The sequence below is a fragment of the Corvus kubaryi genome, unplaced genomic scaffold, assembly GCF_017639235.1.
Source record: "Corvus kubaryi isolate FWS band 111438036 unplaced genomic scaffold, C.kubaryi_AGA036_p1.0 37334, whole genome shotgun sequence".
In the NCBI taxonomy this organism is placed as follows: Eukaryota; Metazoa; Chordata; class Aves; order Passeriformes; family Corvidae; genus Corvus; species Corvus kubaryi.
Window position 1 is genome coordinate 26,013,382 of NW_024581108.1, and position 24,473 is coordinate 26,037,854.

General features: G+C 47.0%; 1 protein-coding gene across 8 annotated transcripts; it reads right to left on the reverse strand.

The window, feature by feature from the left end:
- Positions 1 to 537: 537 nt before the first annotated feature.
- ERICH3 (glutamate rich 3) lies at positions 538 to 23,493 on the reverse strand. 8 transcript variants are annotated; one of them, XM_042031006.1, is made up of 16 exons: positions 23,340 to 23,493; positions 19,619 to 19,712; positions 18,882 to 19,007; positions 18,194 to 18,265; positions 16,304 to 16,432; positions 15,584 to 15,667; positions 14,957 to 15,106; positions 13,412 to 13,624; positions 12,617 to 12,791; positions 11,674 to 11,860; positions 8,971 to 9,266; positions 6,982 to 7,203; positions 5,452 to 5,919; positions 5,000 to 5,146; positions 2,084 to 4,239; positions 538 to 1,674 (listed from the first exon to the last, which is right to left on the reverse strand). In XM_042031006.1, exons 1-16 carry the CDS (start codon positions 23,357 to 23,359, stop codon positions 1,633 to 1,635), a joined length of 4,581 nt encoding a protein of 1,526 aa, XP_041886940.1. In that variant the 5' UTR covers positions 23,360 to 23,493; the 3' UTR covers positions 538 to 1,632. The 8 variants fall into 8 exon arrangements, with proteins under 8 accessions (XP_041886940.1, XP_041886938.1, XP_041886939.1 ...); XM_042031004.1 differs by having other exon boundaries at positions 538 to 4,239; positions 15,587 to 15,667; XM_042031005.1 differs by having other exon boundaries at positions 538 to 4,215.
- Between the last annotated feature and the right edge of the window lie 980 nt (positions 23,494 to 24,473).

Sequence of the window (24,473 nt, forward strand, 5' to 3'; positions counted from 1 at the left end):
TTACCCATTTCCATGGTTTGGCTTATTACCAAACTTCTGCCTGCTCAAATGACAGGGACACTAATGTTTTGGAATTCCACATATGTGTTCCTAACCACAGGATACTTCCCCCCCAACTGTTATAATCACACACATAAGTGTCACTTACAAGTATTTCAAGAATGTTAAATAATGAACTATTAGCATTCCAGTTCCTTATAATCACACTGCTCTGTTCATCAGGGCCTTCTCTGATGCCCTGGGTCTCCTGCAGCCCCAGAGGGGCTCCCAGGGAATCCCCGCAAAGGCAAATCCCTGCATCCCTCTCTGTCTTTGCTCATCTGTAAACCTGGAATTGCCACCCGTGTGTCCAAATGCCCAGGTGCAGCCATGCCCACAGCCCTGGGCATGAGCTTTACAGGCATACCTGCACAAGGCACAAACACTCAGCCCAACATCAGTCAGCCCACTAGCAAGCAGAGACAGACACTGAAGCCCAAGCCCTGCTGCACGGGCAGAGGTTGGAATACCATTGGCACAAACTGAAGGAGCTGCACAGACTGGTACAGATATTTAATAGACCTGAGTGAACGTGCAGGTGTGGGTATGTACACAGAAAACACAGCCCTCTGAGACAGTCCTTAGCACGAATGCAGGCAGACTGAACATACAAATGCAACCATCTCTAGTACAGGAACATCTCTAGGAGGAAACACACAGCAACCACTTGATCACATTTGAGTTTCCAGTTCCATGTATATTGATCTAAAGTGACTCACAGCACCAATCCACTCAAAATTCCACTAATTCCAGTGTCTTTTCCCTACCTGAAAATGCAGCTGCAGTCCCCTACTGTGTGGAGCTGAGTCTGCTGCATCCACCAAGTTTAGAGTGCCTAGAGGCTGCTGCACACCCAGCCCCAGATGCCCAGCCCAAAAGGATCTTAAGGGGCCCCAGTGTTGCCAGAGGTGGAGCAGAGCTGAGAAGAGCCTTGGGCAGCAGAGATGGGCAGCCAGCACCAGGCTGAGACAACTCTAAACTGACCACCCTCCTGGCAGCCTCAGCTGAGGTGCCGTGGACCACTCCTGAGTGATTCCAGCAAAAGCAGAAGACCAGGCTTTATGCATTTACAAATACTTGTTAGAATTGTTCTGATTTGACAACTTTCAACAGCATTTCAAATGCCCTGAAGTGTGGCCAGCAGCAAGCCTGGACCCCCAAGGAGAGGAAAGCCCTGCAGACGCCTCCTGGCACAGGGGGCACTGCGCATGCAAGAAGGCTCCCTTCCCCTAACATGGGGGGGGAGCAAGTGGTGCCTGGGGGAGGAGGGGAAGTTCAGTCAGTCCAGTATTTCTCTGGTTTTCAAGAAAAACAAGCGAGACAGCTGTGGAACAATCCTTGTGATGAGCGTCTCCCTCATTCCAAAGGAGTGCTGTTTCCTGGGCTGGCAAACACAAGCTTGCTTGAGTTGTCTGCTGCACGCTGAGGAGCTGCTCCAAGGAAACGTGACAGTGGTTGTGGTACTCAGAGAGTGAACAGAGGAGTGACATCCCAACCCGCACAAACCCACAGCAGGCTGAGCGCATGTTGCAGGACACAACACTGAGGAGCTGCAGAAAAAGCTCAGAGCAGAGTTTCTTCCCCATCCTGAGGCTATTCCGAGGACACGATGACTAGGTCTGGGTTTGCACCGTCCTACAAAACAATGACCAAACGTCACAGAAAACGTGCTGAACTCGGAGCTACTGAGGTACTGCTGTGACATCTCCTACGAGGCGAGGCCAGAGTAAGCCCCAGGTCTCACCCAATGCCACCAGAACTGCGACACGCTGGGTACGGGGAGCTGCTCTGCACGGCCGGAGGGGAGAGAGGGCGGACGGGCTGTGACAATTAGTGCCACAGCAAAGGGGTTTGCACGGGATTTTGGGAACAGGAAAGAATGCGGAAGCCGCCACCCAAAAGGATTTATCATCCCTTGACCCAGCTACCATCAGCAGACATTTAAGTAATGGATAAGGAATAGGACGAGGTGGTGCAGCCTCTGTCTCTGACGCGAATCAGCCTCGGGACTGCTGGGACAGCGGCTGAGCCACGCAGGACTCACCTGACGGGGACTGCGGCTCCTGTCGCCCACGTCGGCGGCTCCCAGGACACCTGGGCTCCCTCCGCCGGGACTGTCCTTCCTCTGCTCCCCGGCTCCAGCGGCGCTCCCTGCACTCGCCGAGACATCCTCCACCTCGCTCTCTCCCGTGTTTTCACAGGGGCTTGCCTGTTCCCCCTCGGCTTTCACTCTTGCCTGCTCCATCCCCTCCTCCTGCCGCCCGTCCTTGCCCCGCGCTGTCCCTGTCTCTGGAGGTGCCAGGAGCTGTGGCTGGGTGCCCAGGCACAGTCCCTCGCCTCCTGTGAACCCTTTCCCCCTCGGTTCCCCTCCTCCATCCCCATGGGCAGGGGTGCTCGGGCAGGTTTCTGCAGTCGGCTCTTCCCTCAGCGACATTGTTCCAAGCACCTCTCGGTGCCGTGGGGACACGAGCCGCACTGCGCCCCACTCCCGCTCCGCCTCGCACTGGCCCTCGACTGCCGCCGGCATTGGTCCCCTTCCCTCGCACCCTACTGCTGCCTCCTGGTTCACCTCTCGCCCACCAGCCACAGATCCATCGGCCACCCCTTCCCCGTCTCTCCCAGACTCCCCGACTGCCCCTCTTCCCTTGGCTGACACCTCCTCTGCCACTGCCGCGCCTGTCCCGCTCTGTGCCCCCAGCACTGCTCCTATCACCCCCTCCTGTGTCATCGCCCCTGCGCCCACCCCGCCACCGCCAGCCACTGCTGAACCCCTGGCCAGCGCCGGCTCCCCAGCCAGGGCTCCTCGCCCGGCCTGGCCGCCCACCACAGCGATGGCCACCAGCCCGGGCTCCCCGGCCCGGGTCACGGATAGCCCCGGGGGCGGCAGCGCCGCCTCGCCCAGCACCCCCTCCCCGGGAGACCTCCCCTTCGCTCTCACTTTTCCACACCTCAGCCACCCCTCTGTCTCAGCTGCCGGCTCCTTTGAACCTGCTGCTCCATCTGTGGCCTCCTCTTCACCTTCCGGACCCGCTCCCGCCGCCCCTGCAGACCCTCCCACTACCTCTTCTTCGGGTTTTCCTTCCACTGCTATCTCTGTCTCCGCTTTGCTGCCCGCAGACGGGTTTCCACTCCGAAGTGCTTCTGCTGCACTCTCCTCCACCTGTGATGACCCTTCAGTGACAGGATACCCCCGAGCATCCCGCAGTGCCCCTAACCCAGGTGCCACTTCCAGCACAGGACCCTTGTCAGGCTCCTCCATCGTGTCCTCCACTCGCTGGAGACTGTTCCCTCCCACCTCCCATGCCTGAGCACTCTCAAGTGCTAGTGCTCCTGCGACAGCTTTCCCCATCTCCATCCACTCTTCCCCTGACACTTTCAGCTGGGAAAACTCACTTGGCTTTACAAACCCTTTCTCTCCAGGCATTGCTTCTCCTGGTTGCATATCCCCTAGTGCTTCCCACAGAGCCCCAAACTTTCCCACAGCCTCTTCCCCTTCAGAAATGTCTTCTTCAACAGCCTCTTCTCCTTCAGGGCCGACAACTCTGGCAATCCCATCTGCTGCCACGTCGACATCCCCCACAGCCTCTTTTCCCTCTGACACAGCACCCACCACAGTGCCCTTCCTTGCAGACCCTCTCTCTCCTAGGGACTCCCCTGCCTCAGACACAGGCTCACCTACGTCCTCCTCTGCTGGCAGCCCTACCACTCCTTTGAGGCCTTTCTCTGCAGCCTCCTCCGCCTTAGTGATCCCCCCAGCCCCCTCCTGCCCCTGGGACACAGTTGTGTCTGTCTCCCATCCTGGCAGTGCCCCAGCTGGCCCCTCTCCCCCAGGTGCCAGCTTTCCCAGTGCCACCTCGCTCTCCAACCCCTCCACCAGCACCTCCTGCCCCCCAGGTGACCCTTCTGTGCCCAACTTCACTGCTTCCCCTGTCTCCTTTCCTTTGGGATGTTCCTCTGCCACGGCGCCTTCCTCAGGTGCGGATTCCTCCAGCACAGCCCCCGTGTCTGCCCGGGGCAGCGAATCCCCCGCCCGTGCAGCTTTTCCTCCGGCCTCTCCGCTGCCAGCATCTCCCTCAGCAGCACCGTCCTGCTCCAGGGCTTGTCTCTGCCCTGTCACCTGCCCTTCTCGTACCGCTTGTCCTGCTGCCTCCTGCACATCAAGGCTTCTCCTCCCATCTGCCAAGAAATTTCCATCTGGTGCTATTAGGAAATAATCAAACATTAGTTTACTCAGCACCATGTCAGTGTTACATGCTTTACAGGGTTAGTGTTAAAGGTGCCATTTCTGCCAAACAATGAGGGACATCAGCCTGGGCCCCCAAAGAGAACTTGCTATGCTGCTTCTTATCACGTCCCTGGGCTCTGATTATGTCTTTAGTACTGTTGTTCTGGCATCTGGCATAAAGAATTTAAGGAAAAATGTTGATGCAAGGCCAGTCATGCCTGCTCTGCCTCCCTCCTGCAGGGAGCTCAGGTGTGTGTGTGAACACCTGTAAGCTTGACAGTGACACTCAGAAATTCAGAAATAAGTGGCAAATTGCTCATTTGAAGTATGCACACAAAGGAGGAAGAACACTCAGATTCCTGTGGATTCTGTAATTACACCAGGGAATAATACAGGGTTGATTCCTGTTCCTGGGAACCAAGGCATTTCCCAAGGATGCTGCACACTACCTGGAAGCACATGGAACCTCACTACATTCCTGCTTTCCACAGCTATTTTCCTGACTCAGTTTTTTCATGGCATGGATTCTTCTCCCAGAACCATTTAACTGCCAAAAAATCATTAATTATACATGACTACAGATGCCAACTAGTCATCACCTGGTTTTAGTTAGGAAAGAAAAAAAGCACAGGGAGACTTTGATAGCCAAAGGAGAAGGAAAGGGCAAACACTTCTGTTAAAACACTTCAGCTGAGTAAGATTTAATCCTTGTCCCTGACTGACAGCCAATCATACCTCCACTGGCATCACATTCTGTACTTGCTGCATTCTTTTCTTCCTCACTGGCACACGAACCACCAGGTTCAGGGTCAGAATTCACAGGATGATCATTTCCAGTTGCTTTTGCTATTTCCTCCTGGACTGGTTTGCAATCTTCAGAAACTATCACAAAGAAAACAGGAAGCAAGAAGGAGAAACCATTAAAGAGCAAAAAGGGAGTAGAAGCCATTCAGCCATCTCAGCTTTAAAATGGTTTAAAATTCATTTTTGAACAAATCCTTACACTTGAAACACCAGCAGAGAAACACCGAGCCACTGTTACATTCTGAGTGGATATTGAGCTCACAGCACAGAGTATTCCAGCAGCCTGAAGAAGTCCAGCAACTCCCCACGCTGCACCAAGAATGAGTACAAAGGCAAATACAGCAGCACAGGCATGGAGAGCTATGCAGAGGGACTGTACTCACCACCTCCTTCTTCACACCAAGGAGACTCTTCATTGCCATCCTCCATGTTCAATGCCCTGCTTTCCCAAGGCACTGGAAGACATTTCTCCTCCTCATTCATGTTACTTTCTCCTGACCCAGTCTGTTTGGATTCCCCATTAACCTCAGGATTTTGAGGCTGCATTGCCATTATGTTTTCATGAGAAATTCTATTATCTTCCCTTGCTTCTAGATCTTCTGGTTTTATCTTTTCTGCTTCATCTATTCCTTTCTTTTCCAGTGCAGAAGTCTCCTGATTTTCCTCCATTCTGAGCAGTTTCTTCTCCCCACTCTCATTTCCATAGTGTACATGTGCTACGCTATCAGCTGTACTTTTGATATTGCACTCCTCTTTGCCATTCATATTGTCTGTCATCATTTCAGCATGAGAGTCAGTCTCAGTGCTGCACTGAGTGCTCATGGATGAGAGAGAGTCTGCAGGCCTCCTCTCTGAAAACAGCAAACAGCACTTTAATTTAGTATTTGTCACTAAACATCTGCATTCACTGGGCACTCACAAAGGGACACAGCATTCTCTGAATAGCATTCTCTGAATTACACCATCTGAGGATATCATGACAAAATTCCAGTAAGTGTAAATAGAAGAACATTGCCCAGATGTATGAAATATTAAAATGAAAGCCATTTAACATGGAGGTTTTCTTCTGATAATGGAAATAAACCAGAGTAGTTCTATCAATCACACAGAAATACACCTCCAAATGCACCTCTAAATACAGCTCAGACAAGGTTTAGCATAGACTCTTGAGCTTCATTTGATGAAAGACTTCAACCACAGCAACAATCCCTCAGTGCCCTTCTGTTAACTTATTCAATACTAGAAAGATCTCCAAAACCCTGTGTAAACCCTTCAGGTTGAACTGGAGATGAAGTTCACTGTCTCCTCTAAAAAAACATACAGACATCATCATATTAAATTCATAAAAGGAAAATTTGAGGGGAAAAAAGGCAGTAATCCTTCATCTAACAGTGAGCTGAACAGCAGAGCTGACTGCTGCACAGCCTTGCTGCTGTCCACAATCTGCATGGATTCAAGAAGAGATTGGTCTAACTCAAGGCAGAAAATTCCAGTCAGGCTTAGTAAAAAGTGTCAGAACTATAATCCATGCCAAAGTGCATGTTCTGAAAAACATGTTGCACCAAGAAATCTGGGACCCCTCGGAAGGTGCAAGGGGTCACAGCCTCCCACATGTGAGTGCCCGCTGACATGGAGGGTTGTCCTGCCTAGATTCTCAGAGCCAACCTGCAGCCTGGCTCCATCTCCATCTCACCACCTAAATAGCTCAGCAAAGGCCCATGCTCTCACTGCCAGGCGGCTGCCTGCATTTCAGTGGCAGATGTAAAATTAGTAATAGATAAAACAGCTGTCTTTTACCATTTCAGAAGGATCGGCATAGGTTTCCCTATGCAGACTCAGCATATATACTGGACACAAACTGTAAAACATGCATCAGGTCAGCTTCTCTAAGCCTTGTTATGAACAAAACTAACCTTGTTGATCATCCTCAGAGTCCCTGTCAGAATATCCATCACTTCCATCTTTCTCGCTGCCAGAGGCCTGCGGTGCCTTCTGGGATGAGGTTTCACTCTCCTTTCCATAGTCTAAACAATGGTTTTTATCATCTGAGGATGACTCTGACATTCCATTCATTTGATCACCAGTCTGTCCTTCTTCATCAACTTCTTCATCTGCTTCAAAATCTTCATCATATTCTAAAATAGAAGAATTGTACTTTGAGACAGGAAAGAGAATTCCCAATTAATAAAATTCTTTTTAAGCAGACAGAAGTTAACTTCATTAATCTCCTTTTGCCCTTGAATTTGCTCAGTCTTTTTAAAGCCATGAGAGCATCTAAGACCACAGATAGGAACTGTAACAGCACATTATCATAAAAAAGCATTGTGTTCTTCATAGAGTAGCAAAAATGCAGCAAAACTACTGATTGGTGCACCGAGAATGATTAATACATTAAAACAAAAATAAACAAAATTACTGGCCATGGCAAGTACTAGAAAAATTTAGAGCTGGGCAAACTCAGAAATTAAATGTAAGAATCTCTTATTACAGGAGAAAAACTGGTTGTGATGAAAAAAATATTACAAGCAATTGAGAAAGCTGGAGAAAGGTAATATATTGCAGTGCAAAGTACGATAAATGTGTATTGACATGCCTAAATTGCAAAGAAGTGTCTTATAAGCTTAATTAATTTAATGAACTCCAGCCAAAGGGCACTGCAGAGGCACTCTGTTATCACACTGCTCTGACCTGCTCCTTCAGGGCCCAGGGGAAAACCCAGTACAAAGCAAGCCTGCACAGAATTACCACTGTTATATCCACATTCTGGATTTCAGGCAGGCACTAGCGTGACAAGCTACATCATCTGATAGATCATAGAATAAGCGGAGTTGGAAGGGATCCACAAGGATCATTGAGTCCAGTTCCCAGCCCTTTGCTCAGCTCTGGAGGTAAAGACCCTCTTCCTGCAGACGCATCAAAGAAGACCCCCCTTCCCCACCAAAGCTGTGCTGGGCACATCCCAGGCGCCAGCACACAGGGGTGTCGGTGATTTCCACCTAAAATCCAGACGCTCCACTGCTACCACAGGCTCCCTGTGCACGCAGTGGCAAGGGAACACACCTGCACCACGCAGGCGAGCTGTCACTGCTGCCATACCAGCTGTCCCTTGCGGCCATCATTCCTCACCTCACAGATTTTATTGCTGCCCTCCTTTCCTTCCATCAGGGCTTTTAACATACTGAAGTGACAGAACACCAAAGACAGAAATGAAGAGCTCCTGATGCAGAACCAGTTAGGCAAATAAACAATTACCAAGACAATGAGAACTAAGGGAATAAGGAGATTTATTTTTCTGTATTAAAAATCAATTGAGATTCCAATTGCACTGTTGGCAGTCAGGCCTCCTTAGGTAATTGTCAGAAGGGCAGTTCCTCCTGAAGGAAAAAGGCTTCATTAATCCCAAACACACATCCGGAGGGACTAACAAGTCATCTGAGCAGTAACACTGCAGAACTGTGAAAGCAAAAACAGGAATAGGAAGTAGGGATTAAAATCTCTCTGTAAATGTGATTGCCTCTAAAGAAGACTGTGATAAGGAATAAGTAAAGGCAGAGACTGAGCTCAACGCCTCTTCCACAGAGGAGTACACCTTCTAGTAGACCAGGTTGCTCCAAGCCCCATCTAACTTGGACTTGAACACTTCCAGGGATGGGGCAGCCACAGCTGCTCTGGGGAACCTGTGTCATTGCCTCACCACCCTTCCTTACTCACTTTCTTGGCTCTTGCAAACCATCTCATCCTGCTGCATGGCTGAAAGGAGCCCCTCTAATTCTATTGCCCAGATACAGACATCACCACATTTCTCATGCCCCAGTCAAAGCTGGAGGCCCACAATCCCATACCTTCTCCAGAATCATCCTCTCCCATTTCTCACTCCCTGCTCATGTTTGGGAATACTATACCATTTTTACTGGTGTCTTCCTGACTCTCTTCGCTCTCCTGACTAGATTGGTTTTCCATTTCTTCTCTTCTGTACTCCTCTCCAGTCTCCAGTGTCTCATCAACAGTTTCCACACTTGCTTCATGACCCGGTAAGATGACTGACTCTGAATTTTTGCTTGATTTCTGCTCAACACAGCTGTTACTTGGCTCACAGTGCACAGTATGTTCCCAGGAATACACATGCCTCTCCTCATGGTATTCAATCTTCCTCTTGGGAGTGGATAGCTTTTTGTCCAGACCCATTGCAATAATGCACCTATAAAATAACACAAATTGGGAAGTATCACATTTTTCTTCGTTTGAACAATGAAGGACAGCAGACATAGTAAGTTCAGCAAGTACCCTTTTGCCTCTGCACTGCCACAATGGAGAACTCACACGGAGAAGCACCCTGAAATCCCTGGGAGCTCCCCTAACACAGATGCAGCTCTTCCTTGAAGGAGAGTAACGCTGCCTACACTTACAGGTGACAACTGACATACAAGCAGAATCAAAATTATTACAAGTGCCCATTAATTTGAAGCTGCACCAAGCATTGGCTGTGAAGACAGAACCACTGAGAAAGGCAAACAAGTTCTGAGTCAGACATCTTCTGGATCCAGATCCTGCTGTAACATCCAATAGAATGATAACTGAGGGTTTGTAGGTAAGACTGGGGGTTTCTGAATTTATCTGCTGGGTCTAAGAACTGTGGGGGAAGAAGACTGAAAGTTAATAATTTTCAGTTTCTGTTCTGTTTGCCTACCTAAAAGAAACCCACACAGATGGAAAACAAAGCATTTTGAATGAGTTGTTGAGACTGCTCCTCTTGTATAAAATGGAGTGATGTGTCCTCTCTCTCTCTCTTACAGTCAGGATGCCCAGACAAGAGACAAGAGCTCCTAATCCTGATGGAACATTAACTGGAGACATGAAAAGCCACCCTACACCACCCTACGCCCTCCATGAGGGCCAAGACACCATGCTGTGTATAGTACATGGAGTCAAATCTGCAAGCAGAGGGTAAAACTGAAACTGGAACTTTCACTTTAGCTAATCCCAAATCTCTCTGGGAAACCGTATTTTCTTCACAGACAACTATGTTTTAAAATATCTTCCTCCCCCAAAACTTCTTTTTTAATGTAAGGTTTGATTGCAATTCCCCTCACATTCTAGTTGACTCCAAACTACTGTGAAATATGCCACGGTCATTCAGGCCAGAAATCTTTTTGTTTTGTGGGCACAAAACATAAACATGACCATTTCTGAAGAGTCCTACCTCTTAATGCATTGTTCCTGGTGGTTTTTTCCAGGGACCTTTGGGATACTGAAGCACTTCTGCTGTACAGAAATGCTGGACCTTGGCCAGCAGAAAACTCACAGAACAAGGCTTATATGGTACGGAAATCATGACAGCATCACCTCTTTGTGAGCAAAAGCCCTGACCCACCAGGGAAAATCAACTGGGACTTTTACTGGGAACCAGAGTGGGCATTCAATGTGTGTCATAGAGCAGAAAACAAACACAAGTCCACTTGGCCTGAAGGGATGTGAAAATAGTTGTCATTTATGGGGAAAATCAGGTTAATGGAGGTGGTTTTTAGTCATCAGATAAGGTTGGCTGGATTGGTAAGAGGCAGGAAGAGAGAGATACCACTAAGACGGGAAGGGGGACACAAAGGGGGAGTAACTCAGGAAGGAATTAATCCAATTTTTGGATACTATATTAAATTCAGAAAATTCACTTCAAATCTTTCTAGAAATCACAAAAAGCTGAGATTTGGGCATTTCCTAAAATCTATAGCCGCTATATCCATTCTGAATTCAGATTTTTTTCACTCCTTTGAACATGCATTTACATAAATCATGTTCGTTGTTAGACTGGAGTAAAAAAATATGGTACAATAAAATGGCGCTTTTTTTCTTAGAATTCAGTCCTTATCTGAAGGAACAGAGTACACCTCTGTGGAGAGTCTCTTGTTCCAACTGCTTGCTGCTCGTTTAAAAATTATTTATTAAAAGAACATAAAAGATTTTAAATTATCCACATGTCCATAAGTTTACTTGTCTGGCCTGAATGAAAATTACAGAAAAGGAAGATTTTATGAAAATTAAAGCCTCTTGGCAAAATCACAGCTGTTTGTCACAGCACTGACTTTTGCCCAAGCCCAAAACCTTTCTGCACAGATTTGGTTTCTGAACCATGGCAAACATTCAGTGCTGCCTTATTCTGGAGCCGGGGGTCTTACAACAGAATCTCACTTCAGAGGCAGAGCTGTTTAAAAATAAGTTATCACAAAAAGAAGCCTCTGGAAACCACAGCTAACTGAGCAGCATGCTCAGTATTTATTTCACTGCCACTTTGGCCACAGACACAGGGGTGGCACATGTACCCCACTGCCACTGCCCCGTGCTCAGCCACCTCCGACACAAACACTGTCCCTGCCGTGCACACACCACAGGGAGGCTGAGGAGGCACAGGGAACTGGCTGTGCTCATACTCTTAGGTGTGAGACCCTGACAGGCAACCTCCATCCTGCACATTCCATGGAATCCTCTCCATTCCTGAGAAACAGAGCAGGCTCTACAGAGCTGTGTGGAGCCAGAGAGATGAAAGAAGAGAAACAAGTTAGAAACTCTCTCAAAACTAAGTCCTTGTGAGCAAAGTGTACTTGTCTCTGTACCTGTAGCAAGGAAATGCTCCCTCCACATTGAGAACCCTGAAGTATCTGTGTCTGCCTCGCAGCCGGGAACGCCTCTGATGTTTGTACTCACAGCAACAGCTCAGCCTGTCAACTTGAATCCCGTTGATAAAAAAGGTGAGGCTGAACGGGAAACCTTGGTGCCTCTTGGAGGTGAACTGGAAGGTATCTGCAATCACAGAAAGAAAGGGTTCAAAAAGAAATATTACACTTCACTGTCAGCCTGTTTCAGTTGCTGTATCTCAACTGCATCACCACAGCACCCAGCCCTCTGTGGACAGGCACTAGAGTTCTCAGGTCTGTTCAACAGTTTGTTAAACTCTACCCCTCCACACACATAGCCCTGGCTCTTGCCAGCCCCAGAATCCTAAGGTGGGACAGCTAGGACAAGTGTCACACTGTCAGCTTGGCCACTCCCTGCTACAGCAGAAAAAAGGCCAGAGCCTCTCAGCCATTTCCTGTGTCTAGGTTCCCAGAACACAATTCATCTTTTACTGGTTTGATGGAATTGCACTCACATAAAAAGAGATGGGAACTGGGCTCCCACTATGTACTTTTCCTTCTGGAATAAAAAGCATCATTCACTGATGTATTTTAGTAACTCAGATAACCCCTTTTTAAGGACAATTTATTGCTATGACTACTCTATTAACCATGTATCTCTATAGAAAATTAACCTAAGCCACAAGTATTTTGTTAAATCAATTCTCTAAATTCCTTCCACCATCATTGCAAAAGTAATTGTAACCTCACTTTCAATCATGGGACAGTAGATCCAGATTTAATACGGAGGCAGATGGTATAAACATCTCTGGATGCATATATCTTGACCAAGCTGAGCTGAAATCATTCTGATGTCAGGGCAAAGTTTTAGCCAAAAAAGATGTTGCCAGAATCAACATGAACTGTCTGACTCTATCCTTACCTCCTTCCAACAGCTTGCCTTTATAGACACAAATGTTTTCTGATCCACAATGTTGCTGATAGACTTTGATTTCCTCCTTGTAATAACTGAGACACACGTTCTTACTCCTTCCTAGGTAGACCATGGTGACGAAGGCGTTGCTGCATAATGGGGACTTGGGGAACCCTCTAGTATTCTGCAGCAGAAAATGCACAGAAATGCCTTCAGTTTCCAGCTTCAACAAGGGGTGAAAGCAAAGCTCACATCTGTGTAGCGCACACTTGAGGCTTCCAGGCTTTTATGACAAGTACTGAGCTGATTAAATTGGGAAATGTTTGTAACATGCAAAGGGTCTGGGATATATTTCCAACTGAAAACCCAATGCATTGAATAGCCCCAAATTGCAGGGACCAGGTTTAATGACCCACATCATCCCTCCTAGTCCTGGGTTCCTACAACTTCTTTTACAGGAGTTAAAACTGGCTGGAGACAGTGTAACTGATGCAGTGTTCATACACTCAAGGCATTTCACAAATCCCTGAAATTCTAGTGCCAGCTATAGCCAGGGACAGGATCAGACTGACTGAAGTGGAAGGCTTTGAGTAGCAGTTGCCATAGGTCGTTGTTCAGTGCCTTTTTTCTCCCCAGCTGATGAAAAACACCAAATGCTTTAGTTTACAGAGACATGCATAGCAATTATGTATTTTAATAGTTACACATTTTCTTTATGCAAACTAGGTATGCACATCTTTCAGCATTAAGCAAAGACACCAGTGAGGAAGGCAATACACCTGTACATAGACAGAGACTACTTACGTTTATTAGAAGTTGTTCATTGAATGCAGTGGTGGGACGAAACCGTCTCCCTGTGGGCCCCCCACCTCTGACTGCAGCGACACGCCTGTCCCCTCTGCGCAGGTGGGGCGGTGGCACTGGCGCCACACAAGGGTTAATGACAGGTAGCTGATACGGTGATACACCATTCACGTACTCCACTGAATTCATAAGCCTTAACTCACTCCTCTCCCCCTGAAAAAACATTTTAACCAAGTGACACAGGTTTTGCAAACACAGCTCCCGAGCATACAGAACCGGCCACGGTCTGACTGCTTGGTACATTTAGCAACATGCATCCTTCTGAAATAGTTCCTTAACCCAGGGCCTGAAATTTTGCTCACTAAAATATTTCTGTGCTAAAACCCTTTATTTTAATTTGCAAGGCAACATTCATATTGCTTGAAAATGTCACCCTCAGAGATACAGACAGCAGTGTAAACCAAGCCCTGGCCACAGCCCTGCAGAGGTCCGATCTCAGACAGAACCCTGCACAGCCCTGCAGCACTGCTGCTGCCTTGCAGCTGGAAAGCACATCCCCAGAGCAGCCAGTCATCCAACAGAAACATCACTGGGCATCAGTTTTACAAGATGTGATTCAAAATGCTGCTTCCTCATCTGAGTAGAGATTTAGTCCTCTTGCAGAATGAAATTGAGAGGACCAGGGCCCTGAAGAGCAAGACATCACTAGGGAACAAGTTCTGTAAATGCTGCATGCTGTGGCTCTGAGTTCTGCATCACATTCTCAGAACTTACATCTGATTTAGCTGTTTTGTCAGTTGTGAGCACTAAAGAAACCATTAAATCACCCATAATTTAAGTAGACATAAACAGAACCAGCAAATTCTCGGAGAAAGAATCGTGACCATCCCAATACACAGCAAATGCAGAGCAGAAGGGAGCTATTTACACAGTGTCTGGCAGACAGTGGTAGCAGATCACAGTCCCACTCCAAAACCCTCCCACCCCATGGAATGCATATCACAAAGCCAATTATATTATGTTTTTCTAGAGCAGAAGACAAGTCCAAATATTACTTGAAAGTAACTGCGTATATATCAAGACCATGTTTGACTCTCATTCTCCAAGCCCACTAGTGTGACTCAGTAGAAGGAATGATCAAAAAAAGGAGTTTTTTGCTACTTTGCAGCTGTAGATGAAGACAAAAACTTGTAGAACTTGCAAGTGAAAACATTCCTGAGTTACTGGAGTTAACCAGGTGTCTGACTCTCTCTACATAACAGAAAACCCACATAGAGGGAGAAAATTTTGTATGCAGAGAGATTTTATACTGTAAAAGGTAAGTCACCACATTTTTCCTCACTGTGATCAAGAACCGGGCATTAGACCAGTAAGACAGTGTCTTGAAAATTGAGGGGAAATGGAAAAGGATAGTTCAAATAAAAGCTGATGCCATTTGAAAGGCATGCTCCCTGTCGTATACAGTTCTGGGAACTACAGTACTTAAACAATATTATAAAACTGTCCCTAAAATTATATTATTTTCAGAATGAAATACAGCCTCACCCCATGGGCAAACTGCTGATCATGTTCCAGTGCATGGCACTTCTGTTTGGAAGCCTTTGGTACAAACCCTGCTGCAGCCCAGCCATGAAGGGGCTGAAGGCGAGGGGGCTGCTGCATATTTCCTGGAGCTGTATTTGGTCGCAAGGAACTCTACAAAAGGAGAAAGAAAACAATGACAAAATCTCAGTATGCAGCTTCCAGTGCAGAGCAGCACTACAAAAAAAAAAAAAAAAAAAATAGCACTGATGAAGATGCCTGGAAGTGATGAGTTATTTCAGGTACCTACAGGACATGACATTTTCTAGTCTGTCTCCAAAGAGCCAGACCCCTTTAGGCACCTCTAACTGACCATCCAAAACAACTCTTGGTCATAAATACAAGGTTTGCTGCTGGCTCTTCACCACACAGCCTTGGAGCAAACACAATTAACTCACAGAAACTGCAGCAGTGGACATCACATGGACATCACACGGACACAGAGAGAATGTACAACAAAAATGCACCTATTTTTGTTCAATACTCAGCTTTTTTCTGACTGTTCTATTTCATGTTTTCCTTGTATGCCCTTCAGAATACCAAGTTAAAATGTTAAAGCCTAACAGCACTGTGTAACTGAGGTTAACTCACCACCTTAGAGGGGGCAGGCTCCTTGGTTTGGTGCTGATGACGAGAATGTCCACCACCGTAATCAACTCCAAGTCCAGATGCCCTCTATATGAAGAGAAGGCCATTCAGGACTTGAAAGCTTCTTTTCAAACTACACCAATTACCATTATTGATACAGAGAACCAGTTAAAACTGAGCTATATATTTGACCTTTGACTTTAGGATTTAGTACCATTATATTTCAAGAGCATATTAGCATTCCTTCTTTGCTGTTAACAAAGAGCAAAAGCCAGAGCTCCCAGACCACAGCCCTCTGAAATGAGCTCCATTCTGATTTCACCCCTTCAACTCTGTTTTCTAAAAGACCCCCACCATTTTCAGGACCTTACACCATGTGTAACCTTGTCTATAGCCCCTGTGTCCACTGACAATGCTCAACACACTGATAGCAGCCTACCTGAGGCCATGAGGCAGCTAAAAGGGAAAGATTGAAGCAGATTTATCAGAGAGCAAAGTTTTCGGGGTTTTTTCTAGGTTCTGATGTGCCATTCCTGCAACACTAGCTTCTGGAGATTCCTCCTTAACACAACCCAGCAAACAGGAAATCAGCCTCAAGTAATCAAGGATGAGGCCCTAACCCAGAATGATCCAGGCAGTGAATGCTCTGTACCAAGGTCCATGTGCACACTTCCTGCTGTCTGTGCTTCCATGACAGCCCAAGGAGAAGTTAATGAAACTCACCCATTGTGAGCGAGCAGCTCGTTCTCCAGCCACTAAAGGACTGAGCCCATTACGGTTCCTTGGACCAAGTGGTGGATGCGGGGAGTGCATAGGGATGACATCTTCCAGTGATCCTCTGAATTGCTCCACCTGAAAGAAAAGGAATTTACGTCTCTGACGTACTAAATCCAAAACCAGCGATGTCTGTCTCATTATGTCTTTCACTGGACAGCTGTGGCAATCAGCTGGCTGGACCCAATGGAACAGCTGGTTAAGGAAGGAAATCATGGGAGAATGTGAGGGACAAGCAAAAAGACTTGTCTCCACCTCTGATTCATTTTCCTGCAGCTGCATTCAGCTGCTGACCCACCATATTCAATTCATCTGCTTGTTTCTGTGTATCTCACAATCCTTGGTTTGTTTGAAGGTCTCTTTCTTTTTTAAATTTGAGTGCACCTGCCACTTCCCTGCTCTGACTGCAGCCTCTCCCCCACCTTCTCTTCTCACCAACCCAATGCTGGGATGACTGCCCCACTGGAAAGAGAGAGCTCTCTCTCACCCTCCCTTGCCCAGCCATCTGCCTTTCTCCTTTCAGACAGGCGACTCAGATGAATTTACTGAATGTATGAGGTGAGAGTTAAATTACACCGCTGGCTCCAGCCAGGCTCCTGCATCCCAGCACGGCAGCACAGCACATACACATCAGGTATCTGCAGGTGTTTTACAGAAGGAAGCAGTTCTGGTTTATGTTCCAAAATTACCCAAGCCCAAGATCCTTTGACAGGGTGCCAGAATCACTGCTTCCATGGGGTGGCTTCCTACCACAGGAGTTCCATCAGCAAACAACGCCTTTGCAATTTCCATAGTGACCAGTGTCTTTCAGGAAAATTTCCTCCTCTCTTTACCCGATGAGTTGCTCATAGATGTTATTATTTACAATTTAACAGATCTGACATTGTTTAGCAGCTGCTCAATGAAGCAGCAACCTTCTCAAGGCACTCCTCTCAAAGCATTCAGGTTCCTTATACAGAAATAAAATACTGAGCGTGTTTCTGCCAAAATGAGGATGACTTTTCCCATATGAATTCAGGTGATTGCATGGGGAGAAGAACCATTGACTTCTATGGGATTTCCATGAATCTAACTACAGAATCAAGTTTGATCTACATGACACCTAAATGAAGGCTCCTAAAACCTCTTTTTGTTATTCAAATGTCAGTTCTGCCCAAATCCTGTGGAGAGGCAAACAACCAAACACGTGAGCTCAGTGCTCAGCAGCAGTCAAAAGCAGAGAGGGTCTAGAATTACTGGGAGGAAAACGTATCTTGAATTATTCATTCTGTTATGGTTCCCCATTTCAAAACTGAAACAGTAGAATGAGAAAAGGTAAAAAAATAGCAACAGTAATGAGAAGCCTGGAATGGCTCAGGTAAGAAAAATTCAGACTGAGGGACCTTCAGCTTGGAAAACTGAGACAGAATATGAAGAAGGTACGTAAAACCACAGATGCCTTGGAAAAGGAGAACATTTAATAACTTTTGTCATACCAAGAACAATGGAGCATACAACAGACATATCAGACAGCAGATACATTAATTACCATACAGAAATGCATGGAGGCACCATTTCATGCAACTCATGATTAAATCACCCAACCAAGAACACTGCAGAAGTAGAATAACAACTAGATTCAGAAGGAATTAAATGAAAGCTCCTGAACTTCTGGACAAAGGAAGAAGGAGACATAACTTGGGGCAGGATCATCCTCTACTTGCCTGTTTCTTGTACTTTTCCATAAGTGTCAGAGACAGAGCACTTGTCTCAGTTAATCACTGGACAGGCTCATGGTTATTACTCAACACAGGCAAAACTGCCAGGTCCCATCAGCACCCAACAGTGCTCAAGCCTTACCTTGATTTTCTGCATCCCCTCTTTCCTCACAGAATATTCAAGTTTCCTTTTTATCTCCAGCTGATGATGACGCTATCAATATAAGAGGAAGAGAAATCTCATTACTGGGCATGATGAGATGTCAGTGTATGCGAGAACGCTTCTGTCCTGCTTGTCCCATGTCTTCTCCCTGGCCACTACCCTCATTGAGCCCTGTAATAAAACTACTATGGATTGAATCTATTTGCATTTCACCTGCATATATTCACACAGCCAAGGGAACAACTGAGCACTGGTAAAGTTGTAGGAACCAACTCCATTCTTGATACGCCACAAGAACATGCACAAATTTTGTACTCAGACAATATATATAAACATGTTCAAACTGGTTTGGTTTTATTAGGATTTTTTAAGCAAACTAGCCCTGTGAATATCATCTCATAATCTAAGGGCCGTCAAAAAGCAATAAGGAAGCCAGGACAGTGCCTGCTCTCACAATGAGAGGCCCATGGAGGTTTGACAATGAGAGGCCCATGGAGGTTTCATGTGGGGAATGTCAAGCACAAGACTGTCCTTTTTCCCAGCAGGAAAGAGCCTTCCAGGGGAGCATGAGGGCACACATGGAAAACAGTCCAGCACAAGTTAGCAGCCCCTTGCTGTCATCAAGGAAGCACCTGAGAAGGCTCACACATCCTCAGTAAGGGCATACCTCCATGTCAAGGACCTTACGAAATATGGCATCAGCCAAGCACTCCTGGACGTATCTCTGGTGGTCCTTCCTCATGGCATTGAGACGGTATTCTTTCTCAGGTATTATTCTTCCACTCTTTGAGATCTGCCATACACAAATATAATGTTACTGAAGAGGAGAAGATGAAATAAAGTATGTTTTGAAACGGTACAATTTCCCAGAAGACCACTTCCTCCTCCTGGTTAGCTACCACTTCTGCCCCTGCCATGGTGCTGGAACTCACCTTCCAGCACGGGATTGTCTTTGACCCCATGAGCTCCACCAGCCAAATGGAAGGAGCAGCAGCCACATTTCTAATAGCCTAGGGCTCAGCCTTACTCTTCACAGGCCACTGCCCAATGGGATGGAAAGGATTAAACACTTGCCTCCCTACTGCACCTGCCTGTGCAAAAGAGAGTCACACCTAGGAGTGCACCAATGTTTTTTAAAAAATATTCAGCATATTCACCTTTACCAAATCCTTCAGTTTTCCATTAAACACTTTTGAAAAATAACACTGAAGCTATTTAAACAACAAGTCAAAGATGCTTACATCTCACACTGTAAAAACCCTGAGTGAATCAATATGATGCTGTATATCTGCAAACTGAAACACTTTGCAAAGGGAAATTCCAATGAGCAAAAGGAAATACAGAAAAAAAGCATAAAAATATTCTGAATTGAATGCAGAATTGAGGAAAACTTTTCAGTCTCACCAGTCCTGATTTCTGAAGATGTCGTCTTATCCTGGCATTGCTGAAATATCCAGCCAGATGTTTGTCTGTAAGACTGTTATAGGTTGCAAGAGATCTGCAATAAAATCAATGGAGATGTTTATAATGCCCTCGACTGAAAAATTATTACAGTTTAAGTTAAACAGAGCTGCCTTAGTAAATCATCCTGCATTTGGTCACATAAATGCCCATTAGATTGTGTAAAAGCAGTATCTTGTGACCTCCTGGAAATTCGTATCAGTGACTTGCACATAAGGCCAAGAGCTCCGTGTGTAACAGCACTGCCACCACCACGGCAAGGGACCGACAGGCCAGCCCTGACAGCCTCCTCCACGACCAGCTCCCACAGCAGCTCCTGGCATGATAAGCCCTGACCATGGGCAGGACAGTGCTGTGCCTGGAGCTGGATTCCAGCTGCACAGACCCAGCTCCCCAGCCACTCTCCAGGGGCCCTGTTGGTGGCAATCTGGTGACAACTTGTCCCAGGTTGCTCCAAGCCCCATCCAACCTGACCTTGAGCACTTGCAGGGATGGGGCAGCCACAGCTCCTCTGGGCAACCTGTGCCAAGGCCTCACTACAATTATCACAGTTACCAAAGATCAGAGCTTCAAAAAACTGAACCTCAGATGTGAAAGTTGAACAGAAAAATGGAAGCATCCATAATTAGCAGTTATATTTTTAAACTGTTCTTAGCACAACTGTATCTTACTTCAGCCTCTGGAAAACAGAGTCAGAGACAGTATGACACAGTTTATAATACTCCAAATCCTTTCTCATTTGTACAGTTTACAAACTCAGGTACATGTTGCATAATATGTTCAGCTTGACCTTTAGGGTCTCTGGGCAGGATGTGTTTTAGTAACACAAGAGACTAATCTCTTGTTTTCTTTGGCTGTAGATTTAAATGCCACTGTACCTCTATTACATCCCCTTCAGCTGGATAATTCAGTTATATGTGTATTGCTACACTGATCTGCCACACACAAAAGCATAGTCAAGGAAAGAAAGGACAAATTTTTTTAAAGTAAAGAGATCATGGATTTACTGGAATTTTATGTGGAGTTTCACAATAACCTCAAAGGTATCTGCCAACAATAAGTTAAGCTTTAAACAAACAATGTAGCTTACCCTTTTATGCCTGTTGGTTAATGTTATAAATAAAGTATGTAATTCGTGCTATTATGTACAAAACTGGAATGTAATCAGACCATGTAGAGACAGAGTTCAAAATCCTTCCACCAGCCTGGCTGAGAGAAAAATTTCACAACACTAAAAGAAGTTCTCTCACAATAAGTGAGGATTCCACCTAGGTGGGGTTAGATCTTATCACCGAGACATTTGCACCCGTGACAACTTGATCACCACACTCTGATATCTACATCTCAGCTGATAAGGATTGGGACACTCCGGGAACTAAAAATAACTGTTCCAGGAACCAGAAATGGCCCTTCCATCACCAGAAATGGCCCACTCATCACCCAGGATGGACAATTCATTGGACCCAGGAAAGGCTTTGTGCAGCCCAACTCCGGGACAAGAAAACTTCATGAATATGCTAAAATTACAAGAAGAATAGAATTAATTCAGACTCTGTCCAAAAACTGTGTAAGAAGGAACCAGCCGAAGCAGCAGTCGTGAACTTGGGAGCTCTGGTGTGATAGAGATCAGATCTGTGCGTGTTCACCCAGCTCCGACCCCGGGCTCCGAGCTGCTTTTCTCGATCGTGGCTTTCTGTGTGACCGATCTTTTGGCCGCAGAATAAAATCTATTTCTTTATTAAATTCAATTTGGCTGAACTTTTTTATTTCAGTTAAACACTGGTATGATAGTAACTGTTCTACATTACTTTTTTAATACAGAGTTTGCATTTGAAACCACCAGATTCCACCAATTGTGCTAAACACTCATTAATGGTATCACCTGGCAACTGCGTGTTGTGGCAGAGGAGAAACTCAATCCAACTCCTTTTCATTCACTTCTTTCCATCTAAGATTTCCTGCACCATGTAACTAGTTAAAATGCAGCTCCCACCTGAACATAGTGCTGTGGCAATTTCTGTTTCACCAAAGACTCAGAACATGTATTTTCTCATTTAAATTATGAACAGTCTGGCCCTCAAAAATGTTGAATTAAATTCAGAGTTCAAAAAGGTATTAGAGGAAATAAGGAAATGTGTTGGGCCTGAACCAAAACCCATTAAATCATTGGAAAGAATGCAAGCGGGCCCACTGGGGTTTGGCTGTGCTGTCCTGCCCAGAGCAGCCACACTCCAGCCCTGGAACCCCCTGCGGCCATAAATGCTGGCATGGACCAGTGCCTCAGGGATGGCTAGGAACACTCCAGCAAAGCAGCCACTGGTCCCGTTTAGTCTGCACAGGGTATCAACAAAAGGATAAGAGAAGTACTTGTCTGAGCTGTTTTGTTCAAGATTCCAGCATTTAAGAACCACATACAATCATCACCTTTAAAACCTCTGCAACAGGCAGAAGTGCAGAACTGACAAAATCCATGTCAGGAAAAAACACAGCAAAGGGAAAGCACCAGCCTCAGATAGCTCTCTACAGCCCATGTGTCAAAGTAATCACATCCCTTTTCTGGGTATTCCTGGGACTTCTTTTTCTCTGCCCATTTATCCTGTTCATTCTTCTCTCTAAAAATGCTCGGGTTTTGTTAGAATAGCAGACAATTTTCCTGGCACAGAACCTAAACTGACTGATCTGTAGTTTACTGGAGTACATCTGAAGCTCTTCTCAAGATAAGTGTCATGTTTGTTTCTCTGGCATCGCAGCCAGTGACAGCATGTCACTCTTAGGTCAGTAATTTTATATTTGGGGTTTTTTAGAATTCTATGATCCTATCATCATTGACACTATTATTTATTAGTATATTTGTTCTCAGATGGCAGCTTACCCAAAGCACTACACTCAGAGCCAGAGCTGTGTACCATGGTAAATTTTAAGACCACTCTCACTCGTTTGGACGAACATCAAGACAAAGCCACAGCAGGCATCCTATGTGTTTTCACAGTTAATATTTCACAGTGAAATTAAATCAGTGATCACCAAATAAATGATGTGAGAGAGCACCAAGCTGCAGTTATTAATTGGCAGGGTCCCAGGGGATCACGGTGCCTGTGCTCTACCTGGCACCTGTCTGCCATTTTCCCCCGGAGGAAGCCTTAAGCCACACAACCAGACATGGAACTGCGAGCCAAAGGACTGTTTGGCAACAGATTTCTTGTGTGGCCCAGGAGCAAGTCGCTTCCTTACTCAGAGCACTGCCCACTAAACCAGGATGTGCCACATTTTGTCATGGAGACCTGCAGAGATTCTCTGTTTCTCACTGTTTGTCTGTGACATCTGCTCGGGGAAGTCCGGATTCTCTGAACTCAAAACCTGCAGGTCTGAAGGCAGATAACTAGGGAATCACCTGCAGCCAGCAGCCCCATGCCCCGCGGCTCCATCATCCCTGCGCACAGGAAGGCCTTACCTGGACGGGAGACCTCGGGGTCCCGGGCGCTCGCCCGCAGCCGGGCAGATTCCCCCGGGATCCCTCGAGGCAGGTCGGGGCACCCGCAGCCCCTCTCCCCCAGCCCCAGCGCTGCAGGGAGGCGCCGCTGGTGGCCCCGACCGTGTCACTGTTCCCGCAGGGCTGAAAGGCCGACAGCGAGCGGACCCCCGGCCCCGGCCCCGCGCCACTCACCGGGGCTGCGGGACGCTCATGGTGGCCGCGGCCTCGGCGGGCCCAGCGCTGCCCGCGGCACCGGCGCTGCCGCCGCGTCCCGGGCGTCGCCAGGAGACGGCGGGAGGGAGGGAAGGGAGAAAGGGAGAGACGGGAGAGAGGGAGGGAGAGACGCACAGGAGGGAGGGAGAGACGGGAGGGAGCCGGTGCTCCGCCCGCCGCCCCCGCTACCCCGCGGCGTCACAGAATCATAGAATCCCAGAACTGCTGGGGTTGGAAGGCACCTCTGGAGAGTCCAAGTCCAAGCCCCTGCCACGGCAGGGTCACCTGGAACAGGTGACACAGGAACGCAGACAGGTGGGTTTGGAATGTCTCCAGAGAAGGAGACGCCACACCCTCCCCAGGCAGCTCTTCCAGAGCTCTGCCACCTTCCATGGAAAGAAGTTCTTCCTCATGTTGCGGTAGAACTTCTTCTGCTTTACTTCATGGACATGCTCCTCATCCTGTCGCTGCGCACCACTGAACAGAGCCTGTCACCATTCTCTGAAACCCCTTGGAAATACTTGTATGGATTGGTGAGATCCCCTCTCAGTTGTCTCTTCCACACTAACCTCGCCCACCTTCGGCAGTCTCTCGTCGTTAGAGTTGTTTCAGACACCTCATCTTTATGACCCTCTGCTGGACCCGCTCAAGTAGCTTCTTGTCCTTCTTGTACTGAGGAGCCCAGAACTAGCCACAACACCCCTGATGGGTAGGGCTGGCGTGGGGGCTGCAGGACGCTGGTGCTGCAGCAGCTCCGGACTGTGAGGGGAGGGGAAGGAAAAAGGGAAAGGAAAAATGGAAAAAGACCCCACACACCCCCCCCCCCCCCCCACCACCACAGGGGGGGTAAGAAAAGTTAAAAATAGAAGTATGGAGAAGGCATTTTCAAACAACACAGACCCAGGATATTAAAAACATAGCATGAGGTGACACAATGCATTTCCAATATCAATCCTGATTTCCATCTCTCAGTCCAGACACCAGGAAGCACCAAAGTGTGCATGGCAATGGACACCTGATTTACTGAAATAAAGGAGATACAACCACCCTTCCATGCTCGTTTTTCCCTTCCTCCTGCAGTTCTTGTGAGTCCCAGTTAAGTACAAACTCACA

Excerpts from the sequence above, each read along its gene's own strand:
- ERICH3 (XM_042031002.1), bottom strand. The coding sequence starts at position 23,359 with ATGAGCGTCCCGCAGCCCCG. Across the intron at positions 18,266-18,881 it reads GTAAGGTCCTTGACATGGAG|CGTCATCATCAGCTGGAGAT; the intron begins GTATGCCCTTAC and ends TTATATTGATAG. Across the intron at positions 5,147-5,451 it reads TTGGTGTGAAGAAGGAGGTG|TTTCTGAAGATTGCAAACCA; the intron begins GTGAGTACAGTC and ends TCTTTGTGATAG.